This window comes from Aptenodytes patagonicus, chromosome 6 (genome assembly GCF_965638725.1).
Source record: "Aptenodytes patagonicus chromosome 6, bAptPat1.pri.cur, whole genome shotgun sequence".
NCBI lineage: Eukaryota > Metazoa > Chordata > Aves > Sphenisciformes > Spheniscidae > Aptenodytes > Aptenodytes patagonicus.
In genome coordinates, this window is record NC_134954.1 from 49,216,990 (window position 1) to 49,234,366 (window position 17,377).

Genomic DNA, 17,377 nt, shown 5'->3' on the forward strand with positions numbered 1-17,377 from the left:
CCAGTGGATATTTGGCTGTGAGAAGAATAAAGTTGGTTTCCTTGCCTGCAATCTTTTTCTCACACTGTGGACACTCACTGGTCTGGATCAATAGACTGAAAAAATTCAGACTAGTCAATTTGTAATTGTCAAACCTCCCACTAAATTAATACAGTAAATTGCAAAGGTTTCTGTTTTCTTCTGCTAGTGTGTCTGCAGGTTTAGCTTTGGTGAGTGTTCTGGCATCAGATTCAGAGGCAGGGATCTGCAGCTATCTGCAAGAAGAAAAAGTCTGATATCAGGGACGGAAGGAAATTTTAAAATAGGTTGTCTCCAATGTGGGAGTAAACATATCTAATGTTGAAGTGATGCCTTCTGTATTTTGAAAAATAGAAGTTGCTAGGATGATGCTATTTTTCTTCTACCATATTATAATTTGAAGAGAGTGTTTCCTAACTGAATTCTTCAGGATCTCCCAGTCTCCTGTACTTAAAACAATTTTTAAAAGTACAACATGAAGAAAATTGCAGACAAACTCAAAATTTGGTCTAGTTTTAGCCTGATCTGTTTATCCTCTTCCAAAAAAGAAATGATGGGTTTTGACTTGTACTCATAGGCATTCGCCATCATACTCTATCTGTCCTTTTCTACAATTCATTAGCTGCAGTTTGGTCAATTTGGAAATTGTGTTTTTCTGCTAATAAATTCTGTCATAAACAGATTGACCACCCCTTCCAACCTCTGTCAACTCCAGGAGAAACTGTACTACAGAAGGGATCATAGAATCATAGAATCATAGAATCATTGAGGTTGGAAAAGACCTCTAAGATCATCAAGTCCAACCGTCAACCCAACACCACCATGCCCACTAAACCATGTCCCTAAGTGCCTCATCTACACGTCTTTTAAATACCTCCAGGGATGGGGACTCAACCACTTCCCTGGGCAGCCTGGTCCAGTGTTTCACCACTCTTTCAGTAAAGAAATTTTTCCTTACATCCAATCTAAACCTCCCCTGGCGCAACTTGAGGCCATTTCCTCTCGTCCTATCCCTTGTTACTTGGGAGAAGAGACCGACACCCACCTCGCTACAACCTCCTTTCAGGTAGTTGTAGAGAGCAATGAGGTCTCCCCTCAGCCTCCTTTTCTGCAGGCTAAACAACCCCAGTTCCCTCAGCCGCTCCTCATACGACTTGTTCTCCAGACCCCTCACCAGCTTCGTTGCCCTTCTCTGGACACGCTCCAGCACCTCGACGTCCTTCTTGTAGTGAGGGGCCCAAAACTGAACACAGTATTCGAGGTGCGGCCTCACCAGTGCCGAGTACAGGGGCACAATCACTTCCCTACTCCTGCTGACCACACTATTTCTGATACAGGCCAGGATGCCATTGGCCTTCTTGGCCGCCTGGGCACACTGCCAGCTCACGTTCAGCCGGCTGTCGACCAACACCCCCAGGTCCTTCTCTGCCAGGCAGCTTTCCAGCCACTCTTCCCCAAGCCTGTAGCGCTGCATGGGGTTGTTGTGGCCAAAGTGCAGGACCCGGCACTTGTCCTTGTTGAACCTCACACAGTTGGCCTGGGCCCATCGGTCCAGCCTGTCCAGGTCCCTCTGCAGAGCCTTCCTACCCTCGAGCAGATCAACACTCCCACCCAGCTTGGTGTCGTCTGCAAACGTACTGAGGGTGCACTCGATCCCCTCATCCAGATCATCGATAAAGATATTAAACAAGACCGTCCCCAGTACTGAGCCCTGGGGAACACCGCTCGTGACCGGCCGCCAACTGGATGTAACTCCATTCACCACAACTCTCTGGGCCCGGCCGTCCAGGCAGTTTTTGACCCAGCGCAGAGTCCACCTGTCTAAGCCGTGAGCCGCCAGCTTCTCTAGGAGAATGCTGTGGGAGACGGTGTCAAAGGCCTTGCTGAAGTCCAGGTAGACCACATCCACAGCCTTTCCCTCGTCCACTAGGCGGGTCACCTGGTCATAGAAGGAGATCAGGTTGGTCAAGCAGGACCTGCCTTTCATGAACCCGTGCTGGCTAGGCCGGATCCCCTGGTTGTCCCGCTCATGCCTTGTGAGTGCCCTCAAGATGAACCGCTCTATAATCTTCCCCGGCACCGAGGTCAGACTGACAGGCCTGTAGTTCCCCGGATCCTCCTTCCGGCCCTTCTTGTAGATGGGCGTCACATTGGCAAGCCTCCAGTCGTCCGGGACCTCCCCCGTTAACCAGGACTGCTGATAAATGATGGACAGTGGCTTGGCGAGCACCTCCGCCAGCTCCCTCAGCACTCTCGGGTGGATCCCATCCGGCCCCATAGACTTGTGAGTGTCCAGGTGGCGTAGCAGGTCATTGACTGCTTCCTCCTGGATTACGGGGGGTTCGTCCTGCTCGCCGTCCCCGTCTTCCAGCTCGGGGGGCCGAGTACCCTGAGGATAACTGGTCTGCCTGTTAAAGACTGAGGCAAAGAAGGCATTGAGTACCTCAGCCTTTTCCTCATCCTCAGTGACAATGTTCCCCCTTGCATCCAATAAAGGATGGAGATTCTCCTTGGCTCTCTTCTTGTCATTAATATATTTGTAAAAACTTTTTTTGTTGTCTTTAACGACAGCGGCCAGATTGCGTTCTAGCTGGGCTTTTGCCTTTCTCATTTCTTCTCTGCACGACCTAACGAGATCCCTGTACTCTTCTTGAGTCGCCTGCCCCTTCTTCCACAAGTGGTAAACTCTCCTTTTTTCCTGAGTCCCGGCAAAAGCTCCCCCTTCAGCCAGGCTGGTCGTCTTCCCCGCCCATTCTTCTTACGGCGTACAGGGACAGCCTGCTCCTGCGCCTTTAAGACTTCCTTCTTGAAGAACGTCCAGCCTTCCTGGACCCCTTTGCCCTTCAGGACTGTCTCCCAAGAGACTCTCTCAACCAGCGTCCTGAACAGGCCAAAGTCCGCCCTCCGGAAGTCCATGGTTGCGGTTTTGCTGCCCCCCCTCCTTACTTCACCAAGAATGGAGAATTCTATCATTTCATGGTCGCTAAGCCCAAGATGGCCTCCGACCACCACATCTCCCACCAGTCCTTCTCTGTTTGTAAACAGCAGGTCGAGCGAGGCACTTCCCCTGGCAGGCTCACTTACCAGCTGTGTCAGGAAGTTGTCTTCCACACACTCCAGGAACCTCCTAGACTGCTTCCTCTCTGCTGTGTTGTATTTCCAGCAGACGTCCGGGAAGTTGAAGTCCCCCACGAGAACAAGGGCTAGCGATTGAGAGATTTCTGCCAGCTGCTTATAGAACGCTTCATCCACCCCTTCATCCTGGTTGGGTGGTCTATAACAGACTCCCAGCAGGATATCTGCCTCGTTGGCCTTCCCCCTCATCCTTACCCATAGACACTCAACCGTACCATCATCACAATCGTTGAGCTCTATACAATCAAAACACTCCCTAACATACAGGGCCACCCCACCACCTCTCCTTCCTCACCTGTCCCTTCTGAAGAGTCTATAGCCATCCATTGCAGCACTCCAGTCATGAGAGTCACCCCACCATGTTTCTGTGATGGCGACTAAGTCATATCTGTCCCGCTGCACAATGGCTTCCAGCTCCTCCTGTTTGCTGCCCATGCTGCGTGCATTGGTGTAGATGCACTTGCGCTGGGCTATCGATTTCGCCCCTGGCATCGGCACGCCACCCCTCGGCTCATCTCTAGCAAGCCTGGTTTTATCCCCTTCCCCCTTCGAACCTAGTTTAAAGCCCTCTCATGATTGGATGGTCCAAAGTCCTGAGAAACAGAAAACAGAAAAATAAAATGCCATCTCTGTGAAGTAACACCAAAATAAAGTTGTTGTAATAGCCTGAAATTTGAGGTCCTTGAATTGGAATTTTATCTGTAATAGTAGTATTGACCTGACAACAGTAATAACTGAGGTTGCTTCAACAATATTTTTTACATGATCACATGATCTAGTTAAGATGCTCTAGTTAAGATGCTCTAGCTGGTACTTAGAGTGGGATTAGGTGCCTAAACCTAAGTGTCTTGTTGTTTGAGTATCTGGGACATCCACACCAGGCTGGTAGACCTGACAGAGGACCTGCAGTTGGAGGTCAGGCAGGACACCTGATGACATCCCAAATTTTACTGGATGCCTGTTTCTAGAACTGAATCCCCACTCATTAGGTTTGCTTCTATTTTCTTTTTCCTTTCTTTTCTTTTTTTTTTCCTTCTTTTTTTAAATGAGGGGGAAAGCAGGATTTAGTGAGGCGAAAAACCATTAAAAGAAATAGGAGAAAGTTAACTGACCTCAAGATTATGATACCAGAAAACTGGAAAGTTGTTAGAGCTCTCAACAATTCAAGGGAAGTTAAATGGCAAAAAAAGTGGGGAGGGAATAGAGAAAAGGGCTTTTTCCTAAATTAATTTTTAATGATGGTAGATACCAGGAGTCAACTGCTGTTGAATTAAGTTGGAAATCTCAATTTAGGAAGAATAGTGTTATGAGGATTGGTAGTTGATGAGATTGATTAGTCAGAATAGTCAATGAGATACTTATTCCAGCCTGCATAAACTTTATTCTGTTATGCAGAGGAACATACATCTATGAAAAACTGGTTTTTTTTAAAAAAAAAGGGCAATTCTATCCATTAATAGTTACAGTTGGATTTCTCCAGTATATTAGAATAAACATAGGTGTTTCTATCTTTGCATCAAAATATCTGTTAACACCATTTTATCTTTTAATTTCTACATGATGTTGAAACAGTATGTGTTCCAGTGCAGCAATGACTAGTGTGTCAGTAAAGTTCAAGCTATGGTCTTGTGTTATAATCGAGCTCAGAAAAAATGAGAAATATCTCAGTTATATTTACTACCACCAGAGACCATGCAGCAGAAGAGGAAGAATTCTCTTAATGGAACAGATTGTGATAGTGAGTCAGATTTTACGCTTCCTTAAAATCCACCGGAGTGAGGGACGTAACTGTATTCCACCAAGAGGAAGCAAGACACGCTGAGAAAGATCTAGCTTAGCCTTTGAAAAAATATCTTTTTTTTTTTTCCTTTTAAGAATTCTGGGATTCGTTCCAAACCCATGATATATCTATGTGGACTATAGATAAGCTTTGCTAAATAAGTTTTCATATTAATTACATAGGTCTGGTTTGTTGATATTAATTATTTATATTACAGACGTTCTAGAAGAAACAAAAAGCAGCTTGAGTGAGTTTGCTGAATCCTTATGATACCCGTAAGAGGGTCCAGTAGCAACAGGGCAAAGGGAAAAATGGCTGTCTTCTATCCCACATAGATTCCTTCTTTGCCTACTCTTGGCTTGTTCTTTCTCATTCCTTCTGGCTGCCAGATGAATCTGCAGCATCTCCTGCAGCTGCTGTGTGGCAGTAAGTCCCTCCAGCAGCTGTGGAGCTTTGGCCAGACTGTCCCCGATATGTCTATTATATTCTGTTGTGGCGTCTGACACGGTAGCTTGCAGCCATAAGAGAAAAGCGAGTTGCAGTTGCAGGGATACCTGTTTGGCTTCAACAGAATTGCTTTTTTCTCCATATCTGTGAATCATCATCTTATGTTCAAGTAACTTCTCTCTGCTCTTCTCCTTCGTTATTTGTATTGATAGTCCACAGAGTTTTTGGAGCTTGGGCACTATACGATAATGTCAGTGCTAATCCAGTCCCTTTCCTCAGCAGCCAGGCCTCTCTGTACTCCAAACTCATGAATACATTATGCCAGCAGTCCACATGGTTTTTTGTTCATTTTTTTTTGTTTTGGAAATCAAGAGTTTGTCATCTGTTGATCGCATCTAAAAGAAGTATCTGCTTCCCTCTGCACGCTTTCTGTTTCTTGTAGAAAGGTCTTTGACTGTGATACAGCCTGGCAGGTACCATCTTGTTCATAGAATATCATTTGATTGAAATAAACTTGTGTTTGCGCAGTGTGTTGCTCTGTGAGTAATGACTGCAAGTCAGTACTGCTTTTTGGTGTCACCTGTGAAGACTCAGAAATCGAGAAAAAACACCTTGTAGGCAGATCAGAAAAAGCAGATGTAACGGGCATTAAGAGATGCTGAAGGACATCTTATTGTTGAATGCATTTATAGCTAATAAAAATGATGTGAAGATAAATTAAAAAGCCAGAAGACAAATTTTTGAAGTTTAGGCAAGTATTACCAAATGTTAACTTTGCAAATTTGAATGAATCACTCATGCTGTCAAAAAGATAACACACAAAATAATCAATAGCATCAAATGAAAATCTACAGAACTGTCATCGTCTTTTGTCAAATGTTTTACATTTGCCGTGTAAATAAGACTATTTATATTGATTCTTTGGGTATGGAGGGTAGTGAAGCGGATAGGAGGTAATTAAAAGCATAAATCTCAGGAACTTGTGAAGGTAATTTTCTGTTTTGTAGGCAGAACTGACAAAATGATGGAAGTTGTTAGCTCCAACATGACAGAAATATTGCGTGATTATAGGGTACAGGGTTATAACGTGCTGAAAGTTCTGTTCAAATAACAGCTATTTAACAGAGCTTTTAACTAAGTTTGGTTAGATATTTAAAATATGAGTTGACTTCTTATGACATGGCTGATCTTCACAGCTTTTTGATTTTTCTATGTCCTTTTCAATAGTAACCTACCTTACTATTTGGAGCAATTAGGTTTTAGAAATCCATTGAGAACAGAATTGAAAAAATAATGCATAGCTTTGGTATAACAAATGTATGAAGACTTCAGTTTTGCAGATTTCTTCAATTGCATCTATTATTAATATCAAATGAGATAAAACTAAATTTTTCAGCACCACTTCCTAATTTACTAGTTCATGTAATTTTTATTAAAGTTATGATTCTAGTCTAAATTCTTAATTTATATACTACTCGCATAAATATGCATACTCTTACAATATGGTTCTAATAGGTAAACTATGTGATCAAATGTTTGGTAAACCTCTTACTATTTTAAGAAAGGGAGCTTTGTGGTTTAGGACCTGCTGTGAATTAAAATGACAATATGTTATGGATATAAATCCTTCTGTGCTCCTCCAGTCTTGCACCGTTAGATGCCTTCTCTAACAGGACCACCACCATTGCAGCCATGTCAGGAGAGGTCTCATACAGATGCTGCACACACTTCATTAAACCACTTGTCCTAACTGCCTGATTGAATGCAGTTATGGTTAGTCTAGCTACTTCCACACTAAGAGCTTTACCTGCAAAAACAATGAATCTTTTTGTACTTGAGACTATGTAGTTATGATAGAATTCTGTAGTTATCAGGAATTCTGGAAGTCATGGCCTTGCTTAGGTCCGTGCTTTTACAAGAATTCTATTACTTATCTTCTAGCACTACTTAGGCCTTATTTAGATCTTTCAGACACAAATTCTACTGATTTCACAGTAAGCTTGGGTAATTCAAGCTATTGATAATTTAGGATAAAGACCTGAATATTATGAGGATGTTGTAAATATTCGGAAATAATTATAAAATAAGGAAATTCTGTATTAATGATATGCCCCCTGGAATTGGAATCAGCTTGATGTATAAAAGTGGGCAGGTACACAGATGTTGAGAGGTGGTCATTCTACAGTGTATGTTATGACTATATTTAGGACATGTTAGATTTTTTTTTTTTTTGTAGCTTAAAATTATGTAAAACTTTTTATGGTATGCAGGAAGAATTTATCTTTGTAGATACTCCAGAGCAGAATAGAAGTTTTCAGGATTATTACATATCTCTTAAGTTTTCCAGTTGTAAATTGTCTATGTGGTTGAACTGTTATTGGCAGAAGCTTTTGTGGTATTTTCAACAAAATATTTTTCATTGGAGATTACCATTGTATTGACACCAAATGAGTACAGCATTTGAGATAAAATTGCTGTTGAGAAGACTTCCCATGCAGGGCGGAATTCCTGCTTTACAAAGATGCAGTAGCAAGGGAGAAGAAATACAAGCCACCGTGTTCAGTTCCATTTAGTTGTGGCACTTACCTGGTATTGCAGAGCTTAAGGCATGAACGCAGACTTCCCATGGGGATACTTGAGTCTCCCTTTATTTCTGTATTTCTCCTTCCTAATGTCATGCTGCTCTACATATATTTAACCTTATATGTTAATTGTCAGACTGGATAATGTGGTAGCAAATTCAAGCATTCAGCTTAAGTGTTGGCGGTCCAATGGTCTTATTTCCATCAAGCCCTATTGAAGGGCTACTTCAGCTGATCCTGAAGAAACCTGAAAAAAGCTTGATCATACGCATACACGCTGAACCATTAGACTTAGTCAAACCTTGCATCAGGCTGTCATTGAAGGGATCTGGTAGGTTAATATTTTGTCTCTTTATGTAGTAGTAATTTCAGTTAATTAGTCATTCACACACCAAATAGATTCTAAAACTCAGTCACTTGTGAACTGTCAAAATGAATAGTGCTGATTTCAAATATACTGTCAGTCATTGCTCCTGAAAGGGATAATTTTCTGTAATCTTTTGTACTGCAGTCTTACCTGAATTTCAAATTTTTTTTTAAAGGTAACACTATCAATGAATCTGTATGATCTGTGTATTTCTTGGTTTTCTGTATCTTTCTATATATACATATCTATACATATACACGTTTAAGTTTATGCAAAGTAAAGCTACTGAGGTTATTTTAATCACTATAATATGCTAATGATACATTTATTTTAGAAAGCATGTTTACATGTAGAAGATGAAGATTTGCATTGTTCATGTTTCATTAGATGCAATCTGGTATATAAGGCTAACATATTGTATGTAGTCTCACAGTTTAACATCCCGATGCTTAGATTTCAAACTTAATACTTTGGAGTTGAAAGTAGCAATTAACTTTAGATTTTAAATAAAATGTAACATTTGGATCATATGTGTGTCTCAATGAAATATATTTTTAAGAGAGGAAAAACTTGTCCTTTCTTATAACCAAGTCATTAATCCTTATAGCATAGAAGGCTTTCTTAAAAAAAAAACCATAAGGTTTAATTGGTTGGGGGGTTTTAATTGCTACTTAAATACTGTGAATGGAACTAAAAATCTAGATTGCTTAAAGAGAGGACAAGATCCTCCCACCATTTTAAGGTGTAGAAATTTGAAAAACGATGGGATAAAATTGCATATTTATTTGTCTGTCAATGATGTTTTTAATTATTTGCAACTGAGTTCAAAAATACAGCTTTTCACTAAGCCATGGTCTTCTAAAGATTTAGACATATGTTTAGTGTCTTAAAATATGCATCCTGTTGATCAAAAAGTAATGCCAGGCAAATGCATAAACACTTTTGTGGAATTTGGCCTGCCAGTACAAAGATGTTTTTTGCATTCTGGCATTTAATATCACATTGCAGCTTAAAGTTTTTCCTGTTCATTAAATCTTACTGGCCAGTACTTGATGACTTTCTATACTTTCTAATAAGTCAGGGGATTCCATTTTAAAATGTTGCAATGTGTATATATCAAGCTAGTAGACCACAGTCAGTTTTAGAACTAAGTAGAAATTAGATTTTTCTTTTAGGTAGGGAGTTCTTTCATATGAAATATTTTCTTATTCCACTTTTTCAAAAAGTGTCCTTCTTAACCTAGTAAGCATTTAATTTAAAATTTATAATAATAATAGTTCAGTGGTGACATTTAATTTTGATTATATAAGCAATAAATTTAACTTAAACTTTTTGAAATAAAAAATTAAATATTCCAATAATACTGAATTGTGGCACAGATGAATTACTTGACTGTAGAATTGATTCATACCTACAGTAAATGCAGCCCTATACACTGGAATAAATTATTATGCAATTAAAAAGCATCACAGTACATGAGTACAGAGAGGTTCGTTAAGTTTACATATCTTTATTTTGGCTTTTCCTAACTTTTTTTATTTTCTCAAATATTGCTTTGATGATACGGAATTTGCATGAATTAGTTGTACTTAGTTAATGTTAATGATGATCAAAAAGTACATTCAATATCCATTTAAAATATTGCATCCCTAAGATATTTACTCTTAATTTCATTTTATATTTTACTGGGGCTTTATATTAAAACCAGTAAATTATCTTTCTTTTATACATGTGACTTTTAAACCTTGTGTGTACAGAACTTCATTTGGATTGTCAGAGAAAATGAAAATAAATGTTCAGCTTCTTGTCTTAACTAAAAATGAAACTTTTATGTGTCATGGCTTATTTCAGAGATATGTTTAGTATTTCAATGATGTATGTTACAAAGCTCGTAACCTGTACTGTATTGCTGTATTTGTGTCAGAAACAAGTATTAAATGGGACTTGGAGCAAATATGTTTGCCTTTAATGTGGTACTTGTGCAAATATTTTATAAAAATAGGTTAGATCAGGACATTAATAATCAGATTAATTGGTACCAGTAATAATCAGAGCTTGCGTTACAATTTCAGATGCCCACAGCCGTCCTTTTTTCTTTTGCTTACTATGACTCCAGAAAACTCCAATGGTTTTTGCAACACAGTTACAGAGAACACAGTTCTGTGTTGATACTGCATTTCGGTTACCAAAAGGCAACTGAATCAAATTATTTATCCCACAGTGGATAATAAGCAAACTCTGAACTTCAGGTGTATCTGAAAGGGTTAGAAAATAGCGCTTATGTGGCTAGGAAACATTGCTTCAGTACCTCAAGGAATGCTCCTCTAACTTCATGTTTGAAAAGAGTATCTGTGTTTCTACTCACAGAACAGAGATGAGTTGAAAGAGCCTAAAAAACAAAGGTTTAACAAAATCCAGCCACCTGAAGTTGAAACTAGACAAATTCACTGTAGAAATAAATGGTATGTACTTAACTGACAAAGTGAAGCACTGAAACAATTTACCAAAGGTAGATTTTCCATCCCTAGCTACTTTAAAATCAAGGTTGGACAATTTTTTTCCCCAAAGCAATATGGACTAGTTCAAACAGTTTTGGAAAAGGCTGGTGTTTTCAGAAGCCCTACTTAGACAGTCATAGCAATATCTTTTGGCCTTATAATGTACAACTATGAATTTGATAATAAAAAGATTATAATAATTACAAAACTTAAATCAAAAGTGAGTCCATTCACCATGTTTCCATGAGGCTTTGTGTTTATGGAAATCTTAATTTTAATTCTGGCTGGGCTTGTTTGTTCTCAACAGGTCTCATGTACACTATATGAGGATTGACTGAAGGGAATCAAAGACTGTAGCAGGTTATTACTGATATTGCAGGCATTATTATTGCAAATATCAGCAGAAAGGCTTATTATCAAGGAATTGACTTACTAAGTCTTTCTCTTGAGTGCACTTACGTCTCGTTATAGCTTTGGCCTCAGGCAGCATATGATCCTGTCAACAGCACACATATGCGCAGAGCATAGAGTTCAAATATTTAAAGGGACATCATCAACTTGAGAATGCTTGAGTGGAAAATCTTAAAAAGTTAAAAGTGTTGGAACAGAAAGGGCATATGTACACCTCAATTCTAGCTTCACTTTTTGTATACTGTAACATGTGAATAGTTTATTTGATTTTGTTGATGGCGAACACTCCTTCTAGTGCATCATGTAGCAACAGCAAAGCTTAAGAGAAATGGACAAAACCCAGCCAGGGTGGAGAGAGACAGGGTGAGACTCCTGTGCCTGCATAAGACCCATCGACGTAACAGGCTGCAAACAGATCTGTGCTTCTCTACCCACATTCAGAACTGACGAGGTCCAACCCAGAAGTTGACAAGTGTCCCTTTAAGTAGTGCACGTAGTAGTAGTGGTATAGCTGTTTAGTTCTTTCTTTATAATCCTTAAATTGTGTTTGTACACGTTAATATTTCAAAGGTTTTAAAATCAAGAAATAGTTTACTAGCAATTGATGAGTAGACTCGCTACTGTTTTTATAATAAAGTTTTTTTTTTAAATTTCAATTTCAAAGGAATTCAAAGTAAAACTTATCTAGCAGCCTTTCTTACTGAATGCTTGCTTACTGAAATCTCCTATAAAAGACAAGATGCAGCTACAACGTCACATACGCTATCCTTTTGAGGTGGAAAGCACTGTGTTCCACAGGGTGTATAATCACTTCAGAAGCTTCAGTATATACGAACTTCACTCCTCTATTTTAGCGGCAGTTCTCCATCAGTTTTAACGGTGCATATAATTTTTGTGAGGACTCCAACACACTGTCTATTCTCTTGACTGGTCGATCTGTTTATACTCTTCACTTACACTCTGCCATGTGATAAAACTGTTATTACATGCTGTCCCAAGGTGACTGTATTGTAATGCCTATTTCTGCTGATCTTAAAATGATTTTCCTCATTATGGCAGCACTCTTTATGGAATTCAAAGGTCTTAGATGTTATAGTTGCTTTTTATAAAAAGCATGTGACTTGTTTCATGGCTCGCTTCATTTAACACAGTGAACTAAATAAAATAGTCCTAATCAATTGAAGAGAGAGAATGTGTTTTTGCATGAACATAGTAAAAGTTTACTTGCACTGATGTTTTTATATGCCAGGTGCCAAGGTATGGTCATCTGGTTACATGAAGCATGCTTTCTCTGAGTGTTTTACTTTGAAATAAACTACAATATTAACTTTTTAGTTAATATGTAACCTTCAATAGAGGCACCTAGTAGTATGGCTGAAGTAATTTTTAAAAATGATGTTTGGAAATACTAATAACGTAAAGCTATTGCTGAATAGTATAATGTTATGAAAATAGACTGTTTTGTATAAAATTATGTTTCTTACCCATTTTTGGTAAATTAATTCCTTAAGAAGTCAAGAAAAACGTTTAAATTCATTAGTTGAAATTTCCAAGCTTTGGAGTTTGTATTAAGCATGTAGTTTCTTAGTTTTGTACCTAACAAAGTGGCCTGATTTGTCATGGCAGCTGGTTATGTGGAGTCAGGAATGATAATGGGGACTCAAAATCACTGAAAAAATGGGCATTTATTTATGTGTATAGCTTTAGCTGTGCGACTTCAAAAACACTGACCTAGTTTCTGAAGATAGTTTTAAGACAAAGGTGAAGTAACATTACATGTCTACATATTTCCACTGTTCTGTTTGGGCAGACCAAGAAGAGTACATTATATACAAAGCACGTTAGCCAAAAAACCCCAAAACCCTAGATAATAAATATAAGCTCCTCTCATTCCTGTCCTTTAGGTTCCAATTTTCTTAGTTTTTGGAAAAAATTATTCAAGGCCATTTATAAAACAGTCAAGACTGATAAGTATTTAGTTTTCAGTGTTTTACTTGGGTCTACTGAAGTTTATAGGTATGGTGTTTCTTCATTTTAACCCTTCTTGCTTGATCTAATAGTAAAGTCGTAATGTCATTAATGCCTGTTTCAATTGCTGTTAGTGTAATGATGAAAATAATTTATGACATTTGTACTAGATCAAACAGAAGGAAAAATGGATTATTTAATCATGTTACAGCATGGTACATCTTTCTAACTACAAGCAATAAGGACTAGGGAACAGTACATGAAAACTGAATAGCATCTTTCTCAGTTGGAAGTGTTTACATTTGTATAGTGCTTTAAATCTTTAAGCGCCATGGAAGCAAAGAATTACATTAGGAGTGACAGAGCTTTATGTAATCTCAAAGCCTCTTTTTCCGAGTTACTGAAAACATGTACCGTTCATTAAAATCCTGTCATTTGAATATATAGGAACGTACATCGAGGAAAACTGTTAGTATAAAGCTACTAAATTTTTCTAGGTGGAATAATATGGTGCCTACTATTGAAAGTGTCACTCTTCTGCCTTGTCATCCATTGTGTTATATGGAACTACAGAAAAAAGTGAGCCTGATTTGTTCTCCTTTGTAGAGCCAGGCCGAGGCCCACTACAAAGGAAGTAAACATGCCAAGAAGGTCAAAGCACTAGAGGCAACGAAAAATAAACCCAAAGTTGGTTCTTCCAAGGACAGCGCAAAGGCTAACACAAGCTGCTCCACCACGCCAGTCACAGCCAACATCTCTGACAAATCAGGTCAATGAAACCTTTTTGTTCTATGCATTCTTTATTTTCTCCTTTTTTTGGTGTTTGTACGAGAGAATCTGGTTGCATGACAGTGATCCATGACTTGTGTTTTCTAAACTATTTATTATGCTTTCTTGTACAGAATTGATTGGTTTTGATATTATCGAAGTACTTTTTCACATCTGTGAAACGTGGTGTCCCTGAATGCTAAAGTCTATTTTTTTTAAACTTGTGAAATTTACTCTTATAAAGTATGGGTGTTGTTCATACAACAATAATAATGGATGGATGTGGGTGGAGGGGCAAGTTTTAGATGTATGTATTTAGCTGAAGCACAAGAAACCTTTTTAAGAAATTTTTCCTTTCTGAATAGGATAATATTGCTCAAACAGGAAAACACACCTACAGAAATGAAGACTCATGGCATGGATATTTCCTGATGTCCACAGCTCATTAGTGCTTCAACATCGCTTCTTTTTTTTTTTTCTCCATATTAGTAATCTGAGGAAGATCAGTAATGCTAATTGCAGTGGAGTTGCTTGAGTCTCTTTCTGCTCTGTCAGTGTTGTGTTACTGAGTGAAACAGGAGAATTTCCTGAACTCACTGACAGTCTGAAATACTGTACTTGTTATCCAGGAGAAAGCACTTTCTGTGGGTTACCCAGCTGTTGGTTTAATGGACTGCTTCTGATAAATTTGCTTCTGCCTCGGTAGGCATTTATTATCCTCTTCACCAGAGCTGAGCTTGACTCACATGCCATAAGATGAATGACACAGACACTTTTCTGACACACACACCAAAAAAAAAAAAAATTCCGTATCAGTGGCTATTTGTCATCCTGCTCTCTTCATGGCAGCACCAAAACTGTCTTTGGGTCCTTAGCAATGACAATGGGTCCCAAATTTGAGGTTGATTCACCTAGCAAATCACATTTTAGGTTTGAGAGAGATAACATGAATCCAAGTAGCATCTTCAGGTAAACAAGCCATGTTACTATAAAACAGTAGCAAACTGTCATTGATCTAAATAAAATGTGGACTATTGAATTGAAAGAGATTTAGAATATTTGATAAATATTTTACTCTCTGAAATATCAAAAATAGCTTTGGAGCTTACTGCTCCAGGTGTACACTGTAAGAACTCAAACAACTGCTTAAGTAAGATATCTGTTAAAACTTTAGAGGATTTAACATGTTAAGAGTGCTTTCTGTGATAATGTAATTGTATAATGCCCTCCCCCGCCTATGCCAAAGGCTGAGGGTCAAATAACAAAAGTTTCAGCATCGTTTACAAACTCCATTATCTCTTCCATAAGTCTGGATCTGTCATGTGTTTCCTTTGCCAGACTATGAGATCTGTCCCTGACTTAATTTTCTTCTTCTCTGTGCAATGTACCTAAAATCATTCACACCTCTACGTTCAGTTTTTGATAAAATAATCTAACCAATGACAGGAGAAACCTGCTCTTGATATTTTTCTATTGCCCTGTTTTGACAGCGTGTTGTTTTATGCTATTAATTACTCTGCACAAATTAGACAGATTACCATCTGTCTCAGTTGGATTATACCACTGCAAGTGTTTCTACATTAAAAATAAATCACAGTGGCGATTTAGTTAAACGCTTTCTTCCCGTTAGGAGAACAGTGGGATTCTCTGTGAAGGGGAGGCTCCTCAGAGCCTGTTACTGCTCTGCAAGCGATTGTGGGTGGGATGTTTGGGGGGACAAAAACCTGAACCTGGAGTGGCAAATTCTCTGTATACGCAGGGAATGCTGGTCACAGAGGTGAGGAACGGCTTGGAGATTGGGGTTTTTACCAGGCTCTGGACTTGAAACCAAACAATATTTTTGTTCAGCTACACTTTCCCTTACAGACACTATTGTTCATCTGTTCTTTAACATATGTTTAGCTCTAACATAATGCTTATTGCAGCTAGAGCAATCACTATGTTGCTTCTGGGAATCAGTGGCGGGGTTTTTTTTGCCTTGGAGGAAATTAACTGATACCATTTTTTCTGAATATTTTAACACAGCTTTCATTCTCTGAGAAACGGATTATTACTATATATGAGCTGTAAAGGTATATTTTAGGTTTCTTTAAAAGATTTCTAATACTAAGAGTTTCAGTTCATGTGTGTATTTGTGGTCTTGGTTTTTTTAATCCTGATTTCCTGAGGAAATGAGACTTACAGTCACATCATCTATCCTTATCTCTGTTATTCTCTGGCCCTGTCTTCACAACTTTGACTGTATTGCCTAATGTCAAAAAAATTCATGAGATGGAAGAGGTTTTAATGAAGCTCCTATAAGTGTGATGAAAATTGGCACCTGGGTAGAAGAGAAGCCTTAACTTATGGTCCATCCTGAGAGATGCTGCTGTGTGAGCTCTGTTTTGCTTGGCCTGCTGACAGGCCAGGCACTATGTTTGCCTTCAGGATGGGAGATTTGACAGTGTGTACGGTGGTGTAGGTATGAAACAATTGCATTAGAAGGACATAAGGTAGGGGCTAAACGGAATCAAGGAAGGGAATTAAATTCCACTCCTTGTGGAGCTGTTGTTTAACCGTTGTACTTTGGAGGATTGCTAAGTTGCTGAGAAATGTTCATCAAGAAATAAGTCATTCCTGGTGTCCTTTTCTTGAGTATGGAAGAGGAGAGCAAGAAGCTAAACAGAGAAGACAGTTTTAAGTTCTTGTGTTCCTTTATCTGCTGTACTTCCACTGGTATTAGTGCAGAATGGGTAGGGAGTCTCATAGTAAACTGATAAACTGAATTTACTATTCTCTTATATCGGTCTGCTAATAAAAGGACACAACAGGCACGACTAGCAGCCTTTTTGATGTGCTGCCATTTTGAGTGACATAATGATGAATGATCTGGAGCTCTCCAGACTGAACAGTTGCTATATATTGAACTAAAATGTCAAGTTAAGTTTGCTACAGAGCCATGTCTTCTGTGGGTCAGACATAGCATGAGAGCTGAAACACTTATTCGTCAGAACTCACTATTGTAGTAGTAACAGGAAAAATAATTTCACCGTTAGCTCAGCTTGTGTGATGAATCTGTCAAAGGCAAAACCCAAATTCATCCAGTCCTTATTTTTCAAAAGCTATGATGCGCTGGTCTCTATAGCTGTTCCTTTCAACTTGAGAAGTGTGGCTGCTGGTAGAGCTACAAAAGTTAAATTAATCTTTAAGGTCTTTTGGGAAGTTTCCAGAAGAATGTGGGCTCCTGCAGACACAAGTGGCTTCAGCTGAATGGAAAGGGGTGACTCCGGAACTTGGTCTGAGCATAACGATGCCCAAGTTGTGAGACAGTGGTCTTCCCTGCTGACGTTAATAATACATTATGACTCAGAAATGACTTTTGTAAATTGATCATCAGCAAACATTTAATAATAAAGCCGTAGTA

General features: G+C 38.9%; 1 protein-coding gene across 9 annotated transcripts in view; it reads left to right on the forward strand.

Annotated features, from left to right (window-relative positions):
• ZNF385B (zinc finger protein 385B) overlaps positions 1–17,377 on the forward strand; it is a 178,205-nt gene that overhangs the window by 141,771 nt on the left and 19,057 nt on the right. For all 9 annotated transcript variants that reach the window (XM_076342501.1, XM_076342500.1, XM_076342505.1 and 6 more), the window contains one exon: positions 13,813–13,975. In XM_076342501.1, coding sequence (XP_076198616.1) covers positions 13,813–13,975 — 163 coding nt within the window. The remainder of the gene's footprint in view (positions 1–13,812; positions 13,976–17,377) is intronic.